Source organism: Doryrhamphus excisus, chromosome 15 (genome assembly GCF_030265055.1).
Source record: "Doryrhamphus excisus isolate RoL2022-K1 chromosome 15, RoL_Dexc_1.0, whole genome shotgun sequence".
Classification (NCBI taxonomy): domain Eukaryota; kingdom Metazoa; phylum Chordata; class Actinopteri; order Syngnathiformes; family Syngnathidae; genus Doryrhamphus; species Doryrhamphus excisus.
Window position 1 is genome coordinate 12,111,293 of NC_080480.1, and position 20,210 is coordinate 12,131,502.

The 20,210-nt window shown below is 40.6% G+C and overlaps 3 protein-coding genes across 4 annotated transcripts; 2 read left to right on the forward strand and 1 right to left on the reverse strand.

Annotated features, from left to right (window-relative positions):
• Positions 1-3,422: 3,422 nt before the first annotated feature.
• On the reverse strand, positions 3,423-5,310 carry stk19 (serine/threonine kinase 19). The gene is made up of 7 exons (XM_058050177.1): positions 5,145-5,310; positions 4,924-5,019; positions 4,718-4,860; positions 4,417-4,652; positions 4,063-4,160; positions 3,839-3,986; positions 3,423-3,759 (listed from the first exon to the last, which is right to left on the reverse strand). The coding sequence occupies exons 1-7, from the start codon at positions 5,173-5,175 to the stop codon at positions 3,714-3,716; spliced, it is 798 nt and encodes a 265-aa protein (XP_057906160.1). The 5' UTR covers positions 5,176-5,310; the 3' UTR covers positions 3,423-3,713.
• Positions 5,311-5,356: 46 nt separating this feature from the next.
• Positions 5,357-10,132, forward strand: dxo (decapping exoribonuclease). 2 transcript variants are annotated; one of them, XM_058050175.1, is made up of 7 exons: positions 5,357-5,726; positions 5,849-6,282; positions 6,368-6,594; positions 7,680-7,899; positions 9,620-9,755; positions 9,817-9,911; positions 9,977-10,132. In XM_058050175.1, the coding sequence occupies exons 2-7, from the start codon at positions 5,876-5,878 to the stop codon at positions 10,083-10,085; spliced, it is 1,194 nt and encodes a 397-aa protein (XP_057906158.1). In that variant the 5' UTR covers positions 5,357-5,726; positions 5,849-5,875; the 3' UTR covers positions 10,086-10,132. The 2 variants fall into 2 exon arrangements, with proteins under 2 accessions (XP_057906158.1, XP_057906159.1); XM_058050176.1 differs by having other exon boundaries at positions 5,870-6,282.
• Positions 10,133-12,640: 2,508 nt separating this feature from the next.
• Positions 12,641-19,765, forward strand: LOC131103436 (decapping and exoribonuclease protein-like). Its single transcript, XM_058049724.1, has 6 exons — positions 12,641-12,994; positions 15,673-15,905; positions 15,981-16,170; positions 19,051-19,186; positions 19,254-19,324; positions 19,387-19,765. The coding sequence occupies exons 1-6, from the start codon at positions 12,732-12,734 to the stop codon at positions 19,493-19,495; spliced, it is 1,002 nt and encodes a 333-aa protein (XP_057905707.1). The 5' UTR covers positions 12,641-12,731; the 3' UTR covers positions 19,496-19,765.
• The last annotated feature ends 445 nt before the right edge of the window (positions 19,766-20,210 follow it).

The window sequence follows — 20,210 nt, forward strand, 5'->3', positions numbered from 1 at the left end:
TGGCGAAAAAAGGCACAGGAGAAACACGCCAGTATACAACACAATAACAATGTACGTTGCTTCCCATAGATGTAGCTAGCAGCTATTCCTGTACAACATTGAATAAACGAGACTGAGAGGATTGAGTTGGAATACTATCAAGACAACTCTGAAAAATTGAATTCATGAGGCCTTTTTTGGGGGGATAAAACAGTGGAGTTCTCTTTGTTTACAGTCTGGGTTCTATTTGTGGACGTCTTGTTGCCAAATACATACTGCAAAAAAAAAAGATTGTTCTAGGAACGCTGCTGTTTGTCGATTACAGTACACGTCATTTTCATGTCAAAACAAAGTGTAGGTCTGCAGATACCAACAGTGCTATTACTAGTCCTTCAACACTCCAAACCATCCAGCATCCCAACTGGACCGTTTTAAATCTACCGTAAAGCATTTCTCCCCCCACTCCCCCATATTTTTATTGTTTGAACTGTTTGGTAGCGGGGAACAAGAGCACATTTGTTGCTCCTTGGGCATTTATCAGTAACCTTTTTGTGCGGAACATTTTTTTTTTTAATCGCATCACTACTGGCAAAGCATCTGTGCCTGTTAGTAAGAAAGCTACTGTCGGTTATGGTGTGGTATACAGTGTACTCCTTTCTTTGTTTTATGTTATAATCATGTGATTGATTCTCTTGTCTCTTCCACTTCACTCACTGTATTGTTGAACTAACACTATGAATATGCTTTTACGCTACCTTAACCTCCATACAAGCCTATCTTTGTGTAATTATGCTGATATAGCATGTATGTGCAACATATACTGAAAAGTTCAAAATTAGAATTGCTACATTTATATATTTTTTGTTTGCCTCTTTACAAAATGTATTTGAACTACTAAAATACAAGGGGTAAGAACATGCTCATCTTTTTTTTGTATTCAGACATCAAGCTGTGCTTTAATTCAAGCCAATGTGGTGACTGTTGTAGTTTTATGGATACAAAGCTATTGTCACTTTTTTTTTTTTTGGAAAAGCCAATAAAGTCAGTAAAATCAACCCTGGTTGTGTGGTGTTTTAGTACTTTTGCAGCGCTCTTAATACACAGCAAAACACCTACACTGTTCAATAAGATCAATACAAAAAGCTATATAAACTTGCTTTGTTGACTGACCAAAAAAAGTATTAAATTACAAAGTATGAAACAATGTTCTACCCCACTGCAAAACATCTAAAATGGCGCTACTGTACTTAACAGTCTAGTGAGCATAAATGGCAGAGGTCTGTTGCGTTCTGGGTAAACCGGATAGTATGCAGCTGGTGATAAGAAGCATGACTTGCATATATGCTACTTAGCCTTGCTTTACTTCCTGCTCGTTGAAATTCCACTCGATCTGCAGCACTATTATATCAAGCACATACGACATAACAGTTACGCTTCACCTGCTTATACAGGTGCATAAATTAAATTTAAAAATAAATTAGAATTATGGTTAGCACGCAGACCTCACAGCTAGGAGACCAGGGTTCAATTCCACCCTCGGCCATATCCAAGTGGAGTTTGCATGTTCTCCCCGTGCATGCGTGGGTTTTCTTCGGGTACTCCGGTTTCCTCCCACATTCCAAAAACATGCTAGGTTAATTGGCGACTCCAAATTGTCCATAGGTACGAATGTGAGTGTGAATGGTTGTTTGTCTATATGTGCCCTGTGATTGGCTGGCGACCAGTCCAGGGTGTACCCCTCCTCTCGCCCGAAGACAGCTGGGATAGGCTCCAGCAGTAGAAAATGAATGAATTACAGTCCCTGACAAAAGTCTTGTCGCTTATAAGTTGTAGGAACAACAAATAATAACTTGACTTGTAGTTGCTCAATTGGAATCAGAAATGACTTATATGAAAGGCAAAGCCCTCTAGATTATGCTTTTTATATCAAAATAAAGTTTTGTACCATTCATTGAGTTTTATCATTTAATTAGGACATAAAGGTCAGATTTTGCTTGGACAAAAGTCTTGTCGCATACAGAAAAATGTAGAAATAATACATATACTTAATTTTGAATACACAAATATGCTACAATAACATCAGAACATAAAGTCATTGTACCTTGGAAAAAATAATTAATATTGTGTATGGCTTCCATGAGCTTGGAGGACTGCATCCATACGTCTTGGCAATGACTCAAATAACTCATCTGGAATGGCCAAGAAAGCAGTCTTGCAGGACTCCCAGAGTTCATCAGGATTTTTCTGCTTCATCTTCCAAACCTCCTCCTTCATCTTACCCCAGACATGCTCAATAATGTTCATGTCTGGCGACTGGGCTGGCCAATCCTGGAGCACCTTGACCTTCTTGGCTTTCAGGAACTTGGATGTGGAGGCTGAAGTATGAGAAGGAGCGCCATCCTGCTGCAGAATTTGCCCTTTCTTGTGGTTTGGAATGTAATGGGCAGCGATGTTGCCATCAACAGCCAACAAAAAATTGTGTTGCATTTGCCAAGGCCCACGGCTTGCAGAAAGGATGGACAGTGGAAAAGTGGCAGAAGGTTGATTTTTCTGATGAATCATCCATTGAACTGCATCCCAATCGCCGCAAATACTGCAGAAGACCTGTTGGAACCCGCATGGACCCAAGATTCACCCAGAAAACAGTCAAGTTTGGTGGAGGAAAAATCATGGTTTGGGGATACATCCAGTATGGGGGTGTGCGACAGATCTGCAGAGTGGATGGCAACATCAACAGCCTGAAATATCAAGAAATTCTCGCTGCCCATTACATTCCAAACCACAAGAAAGGGCAAATTCTGCAGCAGGATGGCGCTCCTTCTCATACTTCAGCCTCCACATCCAAGTTCCTGAAAGCCAAGAAGGTCAAGGTGCTCCAGGATTGGCCAGCCCAGTCGCCAGACATGAACATTATTGAGCATGTCTGGGGTAAGATGAAGGAGGAGGCTTGGAAGATGAAGCAGAAAAATCCTGATGAACTCTGGGAGTCCTGCAAGACTGCTTTCTTGGCCATTCCAGATGAGTTATTTGAGTCATTGCCAAGACGTATGGATGCAGTCCTCCAAGCTCATGGAAGCCATACACAATATTAATTTTTTTTTCCAAGGTACAATGACTTTATGTTCTGATGTTATTGTAGCATATTTGTGTATTCAAAATTAAGTATATGTATTATTTCTACATTTTTCTGTATGCGACAAGACTTTTGTCCAAGCAAAATCTGACCTTTATGTCCTAATTAAATGATAAAACTCAATGAATGGTACAAAACTTTATTTTGATATAAAAAGCATAATCTAGAGGGCTTTGCCTTTCATATAAGTCATTTCTGATTCCAATTGAGCAACTACAAGTCAAGTTATTATTTGTTGTTCCTACAACTTGGATAAGCGACAAGACTTTTGTCAGGGACTGTATATTAGAATTATATCCAAGTTTAGTTTATGGTCCCATGAGAAGATATACTGTAATAAAGATGGCGTTTACTCACTATTGTGAGATGCTGTTTCAGTGAAATGTTGTGGCCTTTTTCTACTTTTTGCTATGCGTAATGGGCATCATGTAAAATAAGCACAAATGTGAAGTGTGATTTTATTTAAAAAATGCAAAACCTGACATGGTTTGAAACAATTTTCATTTCATAAACCCATAGGGTTTGTTTTGGGGGTTTTTTTTAAGGCATTTTTGACAAATGTCTTCATGTTAAACACAGATGTATGTCAATATGATTTGATTCAGAAGTCAACAAATCGTAATAAGGTCCCGGAAGTTGTTGTTATGCTGTATTAAAAAAAAGAAATTGTCAATGTATGTGATCTCCAAGTTAAGTAGAGAACATGAGGGTGTTATTTCCCATTACCTGTCCACCAGCTCGGCACCAACAAGATCATGGATGTGGTATTTGATGTGGAATTTCACTTGTGAGGGAGTCCGCCGACCCTCCAGCTCAGCCTGTAACACTTCATTGTATCTGGACTTCTTCACCATGCCCAAAATGGCTTTACGACCTGGCGGGCAGGCAATGCGGGTAAGCAACTGGGGTGTGGGGAGAAACCCTTCAGAGATGTTGAACCTCACACCCACCTTGTATGAAGTACTTGGTGAATTTGCCAGAGTTGGGAATGGAAAGCCACCAACTGCCTGCATCCCTCACTGTCAGGACCCCGGATTTCACCAGCTGCCTGTACACAGGAAAAAAACTATTGGCATAAAAATATAACTTTTTTTTTGGTTTCAAATTTGTGAGGGGAAAAAACATCACAAGCAATTGTAGAGGGTAGATTGAAGTTAAATTAGTTTGCCGACTAAAAAGGCTGCAAAAGAAACCAAAACAGGAAGTAGCGGTGCCTGTTCTGTTATAGTTCCCACGGCATGCAGTAATGGAAAATAATGACATCACTGTTTGTCAAGTGTCATGTGTCAAGTATCTTCACATACGTGATTTCAGTGTCAGTGAAGAGGAACTCCCTGAGCATCTTGTCCTTGTTGAAGCTGAGATCCGTGCAAGGCGTCAAGGCCTTCTCCAAGAACTTGTCCACAGCCCCTCTGGTCTCTCGGCCCTCCTCTCCTGCCAGCACTTTGCTCTTGTAATCGGAAGTGAAAACCAGTCCAAAGGCCTCCGTGTCAAAGCCGAGCTGGAACATGAGCAGCTCCCCATCCTCGCGCAGTTTATTCTGCAGGCATTTTGTTTTGTTCCTTACATTTAGTCACCATACAGCGTTTACACTTAATCACTCACCACTTCCTTGTCCACAAGAGTCTTGTCCTGGTGAATGCTGTAGAGTTGATGCTTCAGAACAATTTGAGGCAAGGTGTCATTGAAGAGTTTCCTGGGGAACAATGTCATGAGGTACTCCAGGCTACTTCTGACGTCGATGGGACCTTTTGAATACAAGGAATTAGTTTAACATCATAAACCATAGCTTCAAATCAGTGACACCCCACCTTGGTCATCACTTTTGACTCCAAACGTCTCTGTTCCATTTCGTCTTTTCTTCACCTTAAAAGTGTCGGAAATAAGAGCTCGTTTCCTGTTCATACCTGGAAACGATAACGCGTAAAAAAATATTACACGGTTGCTCAATAACGGTTTACAAGAGACTGGCGTTCTCTACCCGTAATTACAGTGCTTAGAATTGTGAGTTAATATAACTAAGAAATCTTACCTTTGAAGTTGTTTTGGGGGACACTACACATTTATACATATTTTCGCTCGAATTCTGTGTCAGTGGCGTTAGCTTAAAATGCTATTGCATGATATGGGTCTTCTTCGCTTCCAAAAATCAACAGCATGCTAGCAGTACCGCCCCCTCTGGTTTTAATTGTCCCTGCATGTTTCATTGCATAGGTTATTTTTCTTCGACTGAAGAGTCAAGTCAAGTGACTGATTATACAACACTGCCCCCTCTGGATACCGCCATAACTGCACGTCCTGCTGCGTTGCTGTTTTTCCTTACCATTACGAAAATAACAAGGAACAATAATGGATCAGTAATTATGTTTGATTATTATGCGGTTTAGGTTCCGAAACAGATGATTGTGTGGTAGATGGTTACAGGGAGCTCTGCGATATTTAAAACGAGGTACAGCTGCTGGGTTAGCGTACAACACTAGTTAGCTAACCAGCTAGCTTCCCTCGCCCAGCTACTTTATTATGAAGTCAGAAAATTGTCCTTAATTTGTGAAGATGTTATGTAGCACTGTTAGTTCGTTTTTAGTCGGTACTGCATGTGGGACTCCCTAGTGAGGTATGTATCGCCTGTGTCCTTGTTTTTAATAATGTCATATTAGCGTGCAGTATTAAAATGAGTGCAAAAAACTCGCATACTTTAGAGATTTATGATTTTTTTTACATGTGTTTGTATTTAAGTCTTTAGCAATTTCCCTGCAGACAACAATGAGCCACCACAGAAACCAGCAGTCAGTATGCAAGAGATGGAGAGAGGACACTGACCAAAATGATGGGAGACATAAACTCTTCAAACCATATCATTACCAGTCTGGTCCATCAGCCCAGGTTTTGAGCACCAGAAGGGAGCTTTACCAAAGAGACTTCCCCCTGTACAAACAGCCTGTGGAAGTGGGTGTCTTTTCCCTCGACTCTCAGCGTAGATTCTTCAACGACAGCAGACAGATGAGATACTACGTCAAACCTGAGAAAAGCCCACATTTTGACCTGAGGGACGGATACAAGGAGCGTTATATAAAGAGGGATGAGCGTGTGAAGGAAAAGCTGGATCACATTCTTCGGTGGATCTTGGCCAACAGATCAAAAGTCACACAGAGGACAGATACATCGTCATCGTAAGATTCATTAATCCTACACTGTTACATTATCCATTTGGATGTGCCTGTTAAAGTACTGTATCTTGCTGTGTCTTCTCCTCAGAGCTTTAGACGTTGACTTTGTGACATGGCGAGGCCATTTGACCAAACTGCTGACCACACCTTATGAGACACGAGAGGGCTGGTTGCTGGCCGTCACCAAGTTTAAAGGAACATTTTATATCAGTGAAGTGGAAACAGAAGCGGCTCGCAGGGACCGGGACAACCGTACCGAGCGGCATGAGATGATGATGTACTGGGGGTACAAGTTTGAGCAGTACATATGCTCAGGTATACATCCACCACTTCATGACTGCGTGTGACCAATCACGGTGGCATGGGCATACCTTCAGGAGGGCCGAGTAAATTAAACACACTGGGTCAGAAGCACAAATACTGCTGAAAGAGGTGCAGAATCTGGAAGATCTAGAAAGCTTTCTGTGTGGGGTCTGGGTCAGAAGCAGGAAGTCAATTGAAATACTGCTGAAAGAGGTGCAGAATCTGGAAGATCTAGAAAGTTTTCTGTGTGGGATCTGGGTCAGAAGCAGGTCGTCAATTGAAATACTGCTGAAAGAGGTGCAGAATCTGGAAGATCTAGAAAGCTGTCTGTGTAGGCTCTGGGTCAGAAGCAGGTAGTCAATTGAAATACTGCTGAAAGAGGTGCAGAATCTGGAAGATCTAGAAAGCCTTGTGTCTTCTGTGGGTCAGAAGCAGGAAGTCAATTGAAATACTGCTGAAAGAGGTGCAGACTCAGGAAGATCTAGAAAGCTTTCTGTGTAGGCTCTGGGTCAGAAGCAGGTAGTCAATTGAAATACTGCTGAAAGAGGTGCAGAATCTGGAAGATCTAAAAAGCTTTCTGTGTGGGGTCTGGGTCAGAAGCAGGAAGTCCATTGAAATACTGCTGAAAGTGGTGCAGAATCTGGAAGATCTAGAAAGCTTTGTGTCGGGTCTGGGTCAGAAGCAGGTCGTCCATTGAAATACTGCTGAAAGAGGTGCAGAATCTGGAAGATCTAGAAAGCTTTCTGTGTGGGGTATCGTGTTTAGTCCACACCTCAATACAAAGCACCAAAAATTAGCACAATGGGTCCCCTTTAAATGCACCTGCTCTGCCAGGGAAAAGAGGACTACTGGGGTCGGATATATGCTTACACAACAATTTACACCAGTGTCGACACGCCGCATGGCATGCTGGGTAACCCACGACAACACCCCTCCAGATACACTTTTTCAAAAAGGTCCCGAGCGACAAACCAAGTCTCAGACACACATACAGATTGTAGATAACACACTTCCAAAACACTATTTTCGCACCTCTGAGAATGTTATTTTTTTAATTTAGGGGTTGGGCTGTTTTTAACCTCTAAATTTCCCTAAAGATAAGATCGATGGATCACCGGATTCGAGCGGCGTGGTCAACACAAATGAGGCTTTCTGCACTGTGGTCCAAACCCGCCTCTCAGATCACAGGCTCCTCTTCTCCGGTGAGGTGGACTGCCGGGAAAAAGACCCCGATTCTCCTTCTCCTCCCACTTGCTACGTGGAGTTGAAGACGTCCGCAGAGATATGTACTCCGAAACAGCGTAGCAACTTCCACAGGTTTGATTAGCCGCATATATACTGTATATATACAGCGGGGAAAATAAGTATTGAACACGTCAACATTTCTCTCAAAAAACATATTTCTAATCGAGCTATTGACATGAAATTGTCACCAGATGTCGGCATCAACCCAAGTAATGCACACATACAAAGAAATCCAAACATTTATGTCCATAAATTAAGTTATGTGTAATAAAGTGAAATGGCACAGGGAATAAGTATTGAACACGCGTACTGAAATTTATTTAATACTGAGTGCAAAAACCTTTGTTGGTGATTACAGCCTCAAGACGCCTTCTGTATGGAGAAACCAGTCGAATACATTGCTCAGGTGTGATTTTGGCCCATTCATCCACACAAACTGCCTTCAAATCTTCAAGGTTCCGGGGGTCTCTTCTGTGAACCCGGATCTTCAGTTCTTTCCAAAGATTTTCAATTGGATTCAAGTCTGGTGATTGACTGGGCCATTCTAGCAGCTTTATTTTCTTTTTCTTCAACCAGTTGGTTGGGATCGTTGTCTTGCTGAAAGATCCACCCTCTTTTCATCTTCAGCAGCCTGGCAGATGACAGCAGATTCTGATCAAGAATGTCTCGATACTTTTCTCCAGTCATTATTCCTTCAATGATATGAAGTCTACCAGTACCACATGCTGAAAAACAGCCCCACGCCACGATGCTCCCACCTCCAAACTTGACTGTTGGTATGGTGTTTTGGGGGTGATGTGCAGTGCCATTTTTCCTCCAAACATGTTGTGTCTTATGACATCCGAAGAGTTCAATTTTGGTCTCATCTGACCAGAGTATGTTCTCCCAGAATGTCATGGGTTTATCCAAATGTTGTGTCGCAAACTCCAAACGAGCTTCAACATGCTTCCTCTTCAAAAATGGAGTCTTGCGTGGTGTGCGTGCATGGAGGCCATGGTGGTTGAGTGCATTACTTATTGTTTTCTTTGAAACAACGGTACCTGCTGATTCCAGGTCTTTCTGAAGCTCTCCACGAGTGGTCCTGGGCTGTTGGAGAACCCTTCTGATGATTGTTTTGACTCCTCTGTCTGAAATCTTGCGAGGAGCACCTGGCCGTGGCTGGTTTATGGTAATGCCGTGTTCTTTCCACTTCCGGATGATGGCCCCAATGGTACTCACTGGAACTTTCAGAAGTTCAGAAATGCGCCTGTAACCAATGCCTTCAGTGTGTTTTGCAACAATAAGGCTGCGTAGGTCTTTGGACAGCTCTTTGCTTTTACCCATCATGCAATGCTTCTTGTCTAACACCTTGCTGGTGAGAAACCTTTTTAAAAGGCATTAATCAGGACTAAACCAGCTGATATTACTTTGCACTAATAGGGGACAGGTTAACCTTCTAAATACTGACAAACTCCAGCTGCTTTCTTGGCTTTCCAGACCTTTTTACCCCTCCTTTTCTTCATGTGTTCAATACTTATTCCCTGTGCCATTTCACTTTATTACACATAACTTAATTTATGGACATAAATGTTTGGATTTCTTTGTATGTGTGCATTACTTGGGTTGATGCCGACATCTGGTGAAAATTTCATGTCAATAGCTTGATTAGAAATATGTTTTTTGAGAGAAATGTTGACGTGTTCAATACTTATTTTCCCCGCTGTATATATATACATATATATATACATACATATATAACCACTACTACACCATGGATAGTGTTTGGGTTGAGCTGGTATTGTTTCCTCGTCAGGTTTAAGCTGCTCAAGTGGTGGGCACAGTCCTTCCTCCCCGGAGTCCCCCGCATCGTCGCAGGCTTTCGGGATGACGACGGAGTGGTGGTGTCTGTGGAGACCTTTCACACATCCGAGATTTCACAGCTCATCAAGGTATATTTGTTATAATAGACATCAGTGCATTGCTGCAACAACAACTGCATGTTTTGCGTAGGGGGAGGACAAGTGTTGGAAGCCAACCGTCTGCATGAACTTCTGCAGCGACTTCCTGTCTTTTGTCAAACGTGTCGCAACTGAAGATGATTCCCGGTGAGTTTTTTAATAAAAAAAAAAAAAGTTCAGCCTTTTCATGACATTATATTTTTCTGTTGCAGTGTGGTGTATCTGTTCTCCTGGAACCCACGATGTGACGTGACCTACTCAGTACACAAGGACTCCTCTTACTCTTTCCTGCCAGACTGGTACATAAAGGAAATTGTGTAAAGACCATCAGTGTCACTGTCAGTACTCATTTACAATTAAAAAAAAGAAGCAATCTGGTAGTCTGTCACTTTATTTTCATTATGTAACCTGGCATGTGTTTTTGAGAATGGGGGGAAAAAATATGCAAACTCCACACACAGATGCTGTAATGGAGAATCTCGTGTCTGTGAGGTGGACATGCTAACCACCCTACATGGAAAAGAAATAGGAAAAATTAATGTTTCATATATTGTGCATCATATGAGCCTTGCATCAATCCCACCCTCGGCCATGTCTGTGTGGAGTTTGCATGTTCTCCCCGTGCATGCGTGGGTTTTCTCCAGGTACTCCGGTTTCCTCCTACATTCAAAAAAAAAAACATGCTAGGTTAATTAGCGACTCCAAATTGTCCATAGGAATGAATGGAATGGCCTTTATTGTCATTATACAAGATGTACAACGAGATTGGAGAGCTTCTCCTTTCAGTGCAGTAGTCAAGTTTTAAAAAAAAAAGTATATAAAAGTAGAGTAAAAAAGACAATTTAACAAGATATATACAAGATATGAATAAGAGATATGAATAATGAGATACAAGAATGCGAGTGTGAATGGTTGTTTGTCTATATGTGCCCTGTGATTGGCTGGCAACCATTCCAGGGTGTACCCCGCCTCTCGCCCGAAGACAACTGGGATAGACTCCAGCACCCCCGTGACCCTGGTGAGGCTAAGCAGTAGACTGGTCTGGTCACCAGCCAATCACAGTGCACATATAGACAAACAACCATTCACACTCACATTCATACCTATGGACATTTTGGAGTCACCAATTAACCTAGCATGTTTTTTTTGGAATGTGGAAGGAAACCGGAGTACACGGTGTTAACCCATGCATGCACAGGGAGAACATGCAAACTCCACACAGAGATGGCCGAGGGTGGGATTGAACTTGGGTCTGCGCGCTAACCACTCGCTCCCCGTGCAGTCCAAAAGTCAAACTGTGAAACATAAATATCTTCATAAGGGAAGGAAACAGGCTGGAGTACATTTAGAAAGTGAAACTCAGAGCATGTCTGAGAAACAAAAGTGAAAGCACCACTTGACCAGAAATAAAAGGGATGGAAGGCAACACCCCTTTTAGAGAAAACAAAGCCTCATCAGAAGCTTCACGTTCCAGCTTGGCTGAGGTGAGTTTTTGCAGGCTTTTATGGTACCTCAAATTTCGTTGTATGCAATACAATGACAATGGTAATAATAACGGTTGGTACTGGTTTTATTTCATTTGAACATGCATCAGATTACAACTGAATGCATCACATAATCAGTTCACAGTTCCACATGTCCAAAAGGAGTAGGAAGAAGCAAAGCTTATTAAATCCTACCCCTCCATCTGGTACTTTTACAATCAGTAACTGTTACATTTGTTTACTTCCTGCTTTGCTAATATAGTTTAAGTGTTTTTTTGTTTTAATTTTATTTTTGTCACGTACCAAAGTATGAGGTGATATGGCCATACAATGACATAATCGGTACTGTAATGTAATGTTTTTGTAATTTACAATCAGTAACTTACATTTGTTCACTTCCTGCTTTCTAATATAGTTTTATTTTAATTTTTTTTAAAATGTAATTATTCATTCATTCATTCATTTTCTACCGCTTTTTCCTCACAAGGGTCGCGGGGGTGCTGGAGCCTATCCCAGCTGTCTTCGGGCGAGAGGCGGGGTACACCCTGGACTGCTCGCCAGCCAATCACAGGGCACATATAGACAAACAACCATTCACACTCACATTCATACCTATGGACAATTTGGAGTCGCCAATTAACCTAGCATGTTTTTGGAATGTGGGAGGAAATCGGAGTACCCGGAGAAAACCCACGCATGCACGGGGAGAACATGCAAACTCCACACAGAGATGGCCGAGGGTGGAATTGAACCCAGGTCTCCTAGCTGTGAGGTCTGCGCGCTAACCACTAGACCACCGTGCCGCCTAAATGTAATTAATTTAATTTTATTTTATTTTTTATTTTATTTTTGTCACATACAGCACAAAGTATGAGGTGATATGACCATACAATGACATAATGGGTACCATAGTAACTGTCAATATAGTGATATACATCATGACTGGGTTTATAGATCAGAAAAGTGGAAAATAGGTCCCCTTTAAAACGTAGGGTTTATGAAAATCTATTTTCAATAGTCCAATACTACTGTGGAAAAATCACAATAGGTCCCCTTTAAGGAAGATTGTTTTTCACTGTTCCTTATTCACTCAGCCAAGAATGCCACAGTGATACTTTAAAAGGGTTTATAGTGGCCACAGTTTGACCTTAGACCCTTTTTTTCAATTTGCATGATTTCCTAAGGAGAAAAAACTGTTTTTGAAATTTTTTAATTTTTTTGTCCTGTGCCGAAGTACGAGGTGATATGACCATCCAATGACATAATGGGTACCATAGTAAGTGTCAATATAGTGATATGTATAGCACATCATGACTGGTTCAAGACTCTTCATCCTTGTATTTAGCAAACATCAACTGCTTGTATTCTTTCTTGAATTGGCTCATCGTTGTGCATTGTTTGAGGGTCTTACTCAATCCATTCCATAGTTTGATTCCACATACAATAAAGGCGATTCTGATTCTTTTCTCTCTTTCAGAGAACAATGTATATCAGTACCCAAAAACAGCACTATGATAAAGACATGGTGCCATTCGATCAACGAGTTGAGGTGGGTTCCTTTTCAATTGACTCAGAGGGTAGATTCAGACATGACAGGAGTCAGTTGAAATACTATGTGGAACCCGACCAAGCCCCGCATTTTGACCTGAGGGACGGCTACAATGACCACTACGTTGAGTCAGATGAGAGTCAGAAGTTCTGTATGAATCGCATCCTCCGGTGGATCTTGGCCAACAAGGAATCATCGTAAGATTACAACACTGACACACTATTTTGCTTGGATCCGACTTTGATTGATCCACTATGGCCCCCACCTGTGGAACAGCCTGCCGGAGGGCCTCAGGACTGCGGAGAATGTTGACATTTTTAAAAAAAGATTAAAGACGCACCTTTTTAATCAGGCTTTTAACTAATATTTTTAAACTTTTCTTATGTTTTTATATTTTTAGTCCTATTTTATGCTCTTAGTCTTCAGCTTTTAACTCCAGTGTTTTGTTTTTATCTTTTTAGTCTTTTTTTTTTTTTGCTCTTGGTCTTCAGCTTTTAACTCCAGGATTATGTTTTAATCTTTTTTAGTCCTATTTTATGCTCTTAGTCTTCAGCTTTTAACTCCAGTGTTTTGTTTTTATCTTTTTAGTCATATTTTTTTGTTCTTGGTCTTCAGCTTTTAACTCCAGTGTTATGTCTTTATCTTTTCAGTCCTATTTTATGCTCTTAGTCTTCAGCTTTTAACTCCAGTGTTTTGTTTTTATCTTTTTAGTCATAATTTTTTTGTTCTTGGTCTTCAGCTTTTAACTCCAGTGTTATGTCTTTATCTTTTCAGTCCTATTTTATGCTCTTAGTCTTCAGCTTTTAACTCCAGTGTTTTGTTTTTATCTTTTTAGTCATATTTTTTTGTTCTTGGTCTTCAGCTTTTAACTCCAGGGTTATGTTTTTATCTTTTCAGTCCTATTTTATGCTCTTAGTCTTCAGCTTTTAACTCCAGTGTTATGTTTTTATCTTTTCAGTCCTATTTTATGCTCTTAGTCTTCAGCTTTTAACTTCAGTGTTTTGTTTTTATCTTTTTAGTCATATTTTTTTGTTCTTGGTCTTCAGCTTTTAACTCCAGGGTTATGTTTTTATCTTTTCAGTCCTATTTTATGCTCTTAGTCTTCAGCTTTTAACTCCAGTGTTATGTTTTTATCTTTTCAGTCCTATTTTATGCTCTTAGTCTTCAGCTTTTAACTCCAGTGTTTTGTTTTTATCTTTTTAGTCATAATTTTTTTGTTCTTGGTCTTCAGCTTTTAACTCCAGTGTTATGTCTTTATCTTTTCAGTCCTATTTTATGCTCTTAGTCTTCAGCTTTTAACTCCAGTGTTTTGTTTTTATCTTTTTAGTCATATTTTTTTTTTTGCTCTTGGTCTTCAGCTTTTAACTCCAGTGTTATGTTTTTATCTTTTTAGTCCTATTTTATGCTCTTAGTCTTCAGCTTTTAACTCCAGTGTTTTGTTTTTATCTTTTTAGTCATATTTTTTTTTTGCTCTTGGTCTTCAGCTTTTAACTCCAGTGTTACGTTTTTATCTTTTTAGTCCTATTTTATGCTCTTAGTCTTCAGCTTTTAACTCCAGTGTTTTGTTTTTATCTTTTTAGTCATAATTTTTTTGTTCTTGGTCTTCAGCTTTTAACTCCAGTGTTATGTCTTTATCTTTTCAGTCCTATTTTATGCTCTTAGTCTTCAGCTTTTAACTCCAGTGTTTTGTTTTTATCTTTTTAGTCATATTTTTTTGTTCTTGGTCTTCAGCTTTTAACTCCAGGGTTATGTTTTTATCTTTTCAGTCCTATTTTATGCTCTTAGTCTTCAGCTTTTAACTCCAGTGTTATGTTTTTATCTTTTCAGTCCTATTTTATGCTCTTAGTCTTCAGCTTTTAACTCCAGGGTTATGTTTTTATCTTTTTAGTCATATTTTTTTGTTCTTGGTCTTCAGCTTTTAACTCCAGGGTTATGTTTTTATCTTTTCAGTCCTATTTTATGCTCTTAGTCTTCAGCTTTTAACTCCAGTGTTATGTTTTTATCTTTTCAGTCCTATTTTATGCTCTTAGTCTTCAGCTTTTAACTCCAGTGTTTTGTTTTTATCTTTTTAGTCATAATTTTTTTGTTCTTGGTCTTCAGCTTTTAACTCCAGTGTTATGTCTTTATCTTTTCAGTCCTATTTTATGCTCTTAGTCTTCAGCTTTTAACTCCAGTGTTTTGTTTTTATCTTTTTAGTCATATTTTTTTTTTTGCTCTTGGTCTTCAGCTTTTAACTCCAGTGTTATGTTTTTATCTTTTTAGTCCTATTTTATGCTCTTAGTCTTCAGCTTTTAACTCCAGTGTTTTGTTTTTATCTTTTTAGTCATATTTTTTTTTTGCTCTTGGTCTTCAGCTTTTAACTCCAGTGTTACGTTTTTATCTTTTTAGTCCTATTTTATGCTCTTAGTCTTCAGCTTTTAACTCCAGTGTTTCCTCAGGGGGGGTCCTCCACACTGGGGGCTGTGTCGGGGTCTGCTGAGGGGGTGCCATCCTTGGGTCCCTTCGACCCGGGCCACCTGGGGGTTCCTCCCTTTAATGTGGGGGTCCGCCTGTCTGTCGGAGTCGGGGGGCCCGGGTGCTGGTCCTCCGATGGCACGGCTCCTCCCAGTGTGGACGGCGCCAAAGGTGGCGTTTCCTTGTTCCTCAGTGCCATGCCATGTCTCCCTACTGTGTGTGATTGTGTGATTGTGTGTGTGTGGGGGTCTAGTATGGAGAGTGGGAAGGAGGGGCTTTCTTTTGTTTCTTTGTTTTTTCCTTTTAATTGTGGAAATTGTTTTAATTCTGTAAAGCACTTTGTGTTGCATTTCTTTGCAGGAAAAGTGCTATACAAATAAAGTTGATTTGATTTGATTGTATTGCCATTTCCTTTCCTCAGAGATTGCCTCAGAGATGTTGACTTTGTGACATCCCGCGGCCGCTTGACTAAACTGCTGACTACTCCATATGACAAGGCGTCAAGCTGGTCGCTTGCTGTCACCAAGTTCCGAGGAATCTTTTACATCAATGAAATAGAGCGAGAAGCAGCTCGTGAAAATAGACTTTGCCGCACCGACAATGAGAAGAGGCTTATATACAGCAGGCAAAACTTTCACAAGTACTTGTGCTCAGGTAGGAGGGTTGATTTGAGGGTTTGTACTCTGGGTTCTGTTCTGTAACATTCAATGTACTATTTGTCCCCTGAAGATGAAATTGACAGTCCACCGGATTCCAATGGCGTGGTTAACTTCAATGAGGCCTTCTTCTCCGTGGTCCAATCTTGCCTCTCAAATCACAGCCTCCTGTTCTGCGGCTTGGTGGACTGCAGGGATAAAAATCCCGGTGCTTTGAATCCACCAGCCTGCTACTTTAACCTGAAGACGACTAAAAAAGATCAGTAGCATCAGAAGTATGTCAAGATCACGAGCAAGCTGACATGCACATCTGACAAAATGTAAGGTGACCAGATTTTGAAATTGGTAGCGATTTCGGAGATACTCAAATCATACTCGACGTTTTATTTTCACAAAAAATGTCCTATAGCTGAGTACCTTGGCGATTGGTTGTGCTGCTTGGTTTTCAGCAATGCCTTTTGTTATTATGGGCATGCACTGCAGAGCTGCCCATCTTACTAGTCCTTTCCTTCTAAAGCTAAACGTTAACGTTATGTTCATTCATTCATTCATTTTCATTCATTCATTTTCTACCGCTTTTCCTCACAAGGGTCGCGGGGGGTGCTGGAGCCTATCCCAGTTGTCTTCGGGCGAGAGGCGGTGTACACCCTGGACTGGTCGCCAGCCAATCACAGGGCACATATAGACAAACAACCATTCACACTCACATTCATACCTATGGACAATTTGGAGTCGCTAATTAACCTAGCATGTTTTTGGAATGTGGGAGGAAACCGGAGTACCCGGAGAAAACCCACGCATGCGCGGGAAGAACATGCAATCTCAACACAGAGATGGCCGAGGGTGGATTTGAACCCTGGTCTCCTAGCTGTGGGGTCTGCGCGCTAACCACTGGACCGTCGTGCCGCCCAAACGTTATGTTAATCTTACATTTTTTTGTGCGCATAATGCGGCCAAAACCGGAAGAAGGACCCCCACACATGTTACACCGACGGAATCGTGGCGCTAGCGACTACTTCTGTATTTATTTTTCGGAAAGTTTTGTGTAACTGTGGCGACGCCACTAGATTAGGTACGCCTGTTCTACTTTTAGAAACAGCACATGCCAAAGGGGAAAAAAAAACGAGAATTTACAGACTTTTCACAGCCTTGTAACTCAGCCATACGGTCACGTAGAAACGTGATTGATGGCTCGTTTTTGAGACAAACTCCTCAACTCTCTCTGTGGCTAATTAGTTTTTTTCGTAGGATGTTTAGTTTTGGCTCTATCTTTGTCAGAAGAACGTGTGAGCAGGGCCAAAATCCACCTCGGCTCTCACGCTAGTGCAAACAACTCTGGCCACTTTCACTACTTGATGCTATGTTGCTAGGTGCTAACATGCTAACTGTTGGCATGTTAGCATTTGAGCTAATTTACTCATGTCTAAATGCAAATACACACATGTCATTATGTAGGGAGGTTATAGGACAGCTTTGGCACTTTCGGTACTTGAGGCTCTCTTGCTAGGTGCTAGCATGATAACCGTTAGCATTTTAGCTAATTTACTCATGTCTAAAGGCAAATGCACACTTGGCATGATGTAGGGACACTATGGGATTGCCTTAACACTTTTACCATGCTAACTGTTAGCATGTTAGCATTTTGACTATTTTATGCATATCTAGATAAAAATACACACATGGCATGATGTATGGACACTATGGATTTGCCTTGGCACTTCGCCATATTATGCTATCTTGCTCAGTGCCACTATGATAACTGTTAGCATTTAGGTATTTTGGCTATTTTACTCCTATTTAAAGGCCTATATATATATGGCATGCTGTAGGAATGCTTTCTCGGCACTTTCGGCGCTAGCATGTTAACATTTTAGCTGTATTCCTCACATCTAAAGGCTAATACAGACGTGGCATGATGCAAGGATATTGTAAGACCGCCTTGCCTCTTTTGCTATAGAATGCCATGCTAGCAGTTAGCAGCTAACAGTTAGCATGTTAGCTTTTTTGTTATATTTCTTATGTAATGTATGCACGCCATTGCTCGACACCAGGCCCAAGGTTCACAGCACAGCTTGCATGCCCATTAAAATTTCCGTGGGAATTTTCTAGTTGCAAATGTTATTCCTGCTTGGCTTTCCTCTGTGTTTTTGGTTCTAGTTATACCTTCTCCATGCTATCATTTTATGTTCTTATTCTCATGGCTAGCGCTGATGTATGTGTTGTAAATTTCGCTTTTTGTATTCTGTTTTTGACTCTTTAATTTTTTTGTAATAGATGTTAGATGGATTATGTCGCCTCTGCATCTTGGGATCCTAATTACTGGCTTTGGTCACTTGTGACAGTGGGCATGCTGGAGCCTATCCCGGCTGTCTTCAGCCAAAAGGTGGGGTACACTATGGTGACTGGTCACAAGCCGGTCGCTAGCTCTCTAGTTTGCGAGTTAGCATGTGTCTCAAGACCCTGCAGTTGCGCAATATGTTGTAAATAAAAAAAAATAAATAAATAAAAAAAAGTATAAATGTGACTATAGTCGTGTTTTGTCATGTCTACAGGGCTCTAATAATGCTTTGTTAATTTAAATCTGAAAAAAATAATTTATCTACCCACCATAGTCACATAGTCATATGTGGTTTCTTAAGTTTTTATTATTTGCCGTTTTATTAATATTATATTTATTTATTACTGATTGATTGATTTTCTTTATTCTTGATTTGTTTATTTATTTTTCATCTTATTTTGTGCAGAAAAATAAAAAATTAAGATATTTGAGAACAGTGGAATGTTTTATCAGAGCTTTTATTGTAGAAAATCGGAACCAAAGCACTGAAAAAGTTTGTATAATTTTCTGTTTTTAATAAATGCGTTTTTTTGGGGGGGGAACCTGATGCGGCCCAGTCTCACCCAGACCCTAGCTCCAGTGGCCCCCAAGTAAATTGAGTTTGAGACCCCTGATTTAGAGTATCAAATTAACCTACCATGCATATTTCCGAAACTTAGGAAGAAGACAGACTTCCCGGAGAAAATGCACACACCTCCAGGGAGAACATGCAAACTTCACACAGTATCACAAATGTGAATGCAGTCCAGTCGGCAACCTCATCTTCCACCGGCTTGCTGTTGGATTGACTTAATTTCCTCATCAGGTTTTTGCTCCTCAAGTGGTGGGCACAGTCCTTCCTTCTTGGGGTCCCTCGCATCATCACAGGCTTCCGGAATGATGACGACGTTGTTGTGTCCATGAAGACTTATGAAGTCAGCGATATTCCAGGGCTTGTACAGGTACATTGTTGTTGTTAGATGTCAACGCAGTTCACGTGAGCAAAGAGCATTTGTATCTTCTGAGCAGGGTGAGGTCAACTGCTTCTGCAGCGACTTCCTGTCTTTTGTCAAGAGCGTGGCAACTGAAGACAATCCGCGGTGAGTTATAAATTTTTATTATTTTTTTAGCCTGTTTTGAACACGTATTCTACCTATTGCAGTGTGGTGTACAGGTTCCTCAGACCATGTTGTTCCGATGTGATCTGCACAGTATACAAGGACTCTTCTTATTCTTTCCTACCAGACTGGTACGTGAAGGAAATGATCTAAAAGATCATTGCACACATCAGTACTCATTTATGCTTAGCATGAAATCATTGGGCCTCATCTATTAATCATCTGTGGCTCACTCTCCTGGAAGGGGTACCAAAAGCGTGACGTAGCAAGCTAAATTGAAAGCTAATTACTCACCAATCAGCATCTTAAACTAAAGTAGCACTTTAATATATATATAGGGCTATATCTATCAATATAAAATGCTTTAAACTAGTCACAAACAAGCCCCCAAATGGCTTCAAATTTTGCACGTATTACCTTACATTACAGGGTTTCAAGTAAAATTTTGTTTAAAGCTGTGCTGGTGAGCTGCATGTGATGGATGATTGATGTATTCCATGAACGTATAGCCACTTGTAGCTCTGAACTAGCGTGATGCTGCCAGTCAGGCATGTAAAAAAAAAAATGGCAGACAGTCACATAATGAAACGTACCGACTGAAAGTGACGTAAGATCACGCTTTATATACAACAGACCTCGAAAATATTTGACACTGCTTCCACTGTTTATTCAATGCGTTTGCAGTATATTTTTATTTGGTTAAATCTACAAGTAGTAGTCTGTGTGTCATGCCCCTCCAAGTGATGAAGCATGAGTCCTAGACCACCCCTCCTAGCATAGTTCCTAGTAGGCATTTATATAATGCACTCATTTGTGTGTTAATTAGGAGTCACACTCTGCAATGTTTTCATCTTGTGTACCAGTTGGT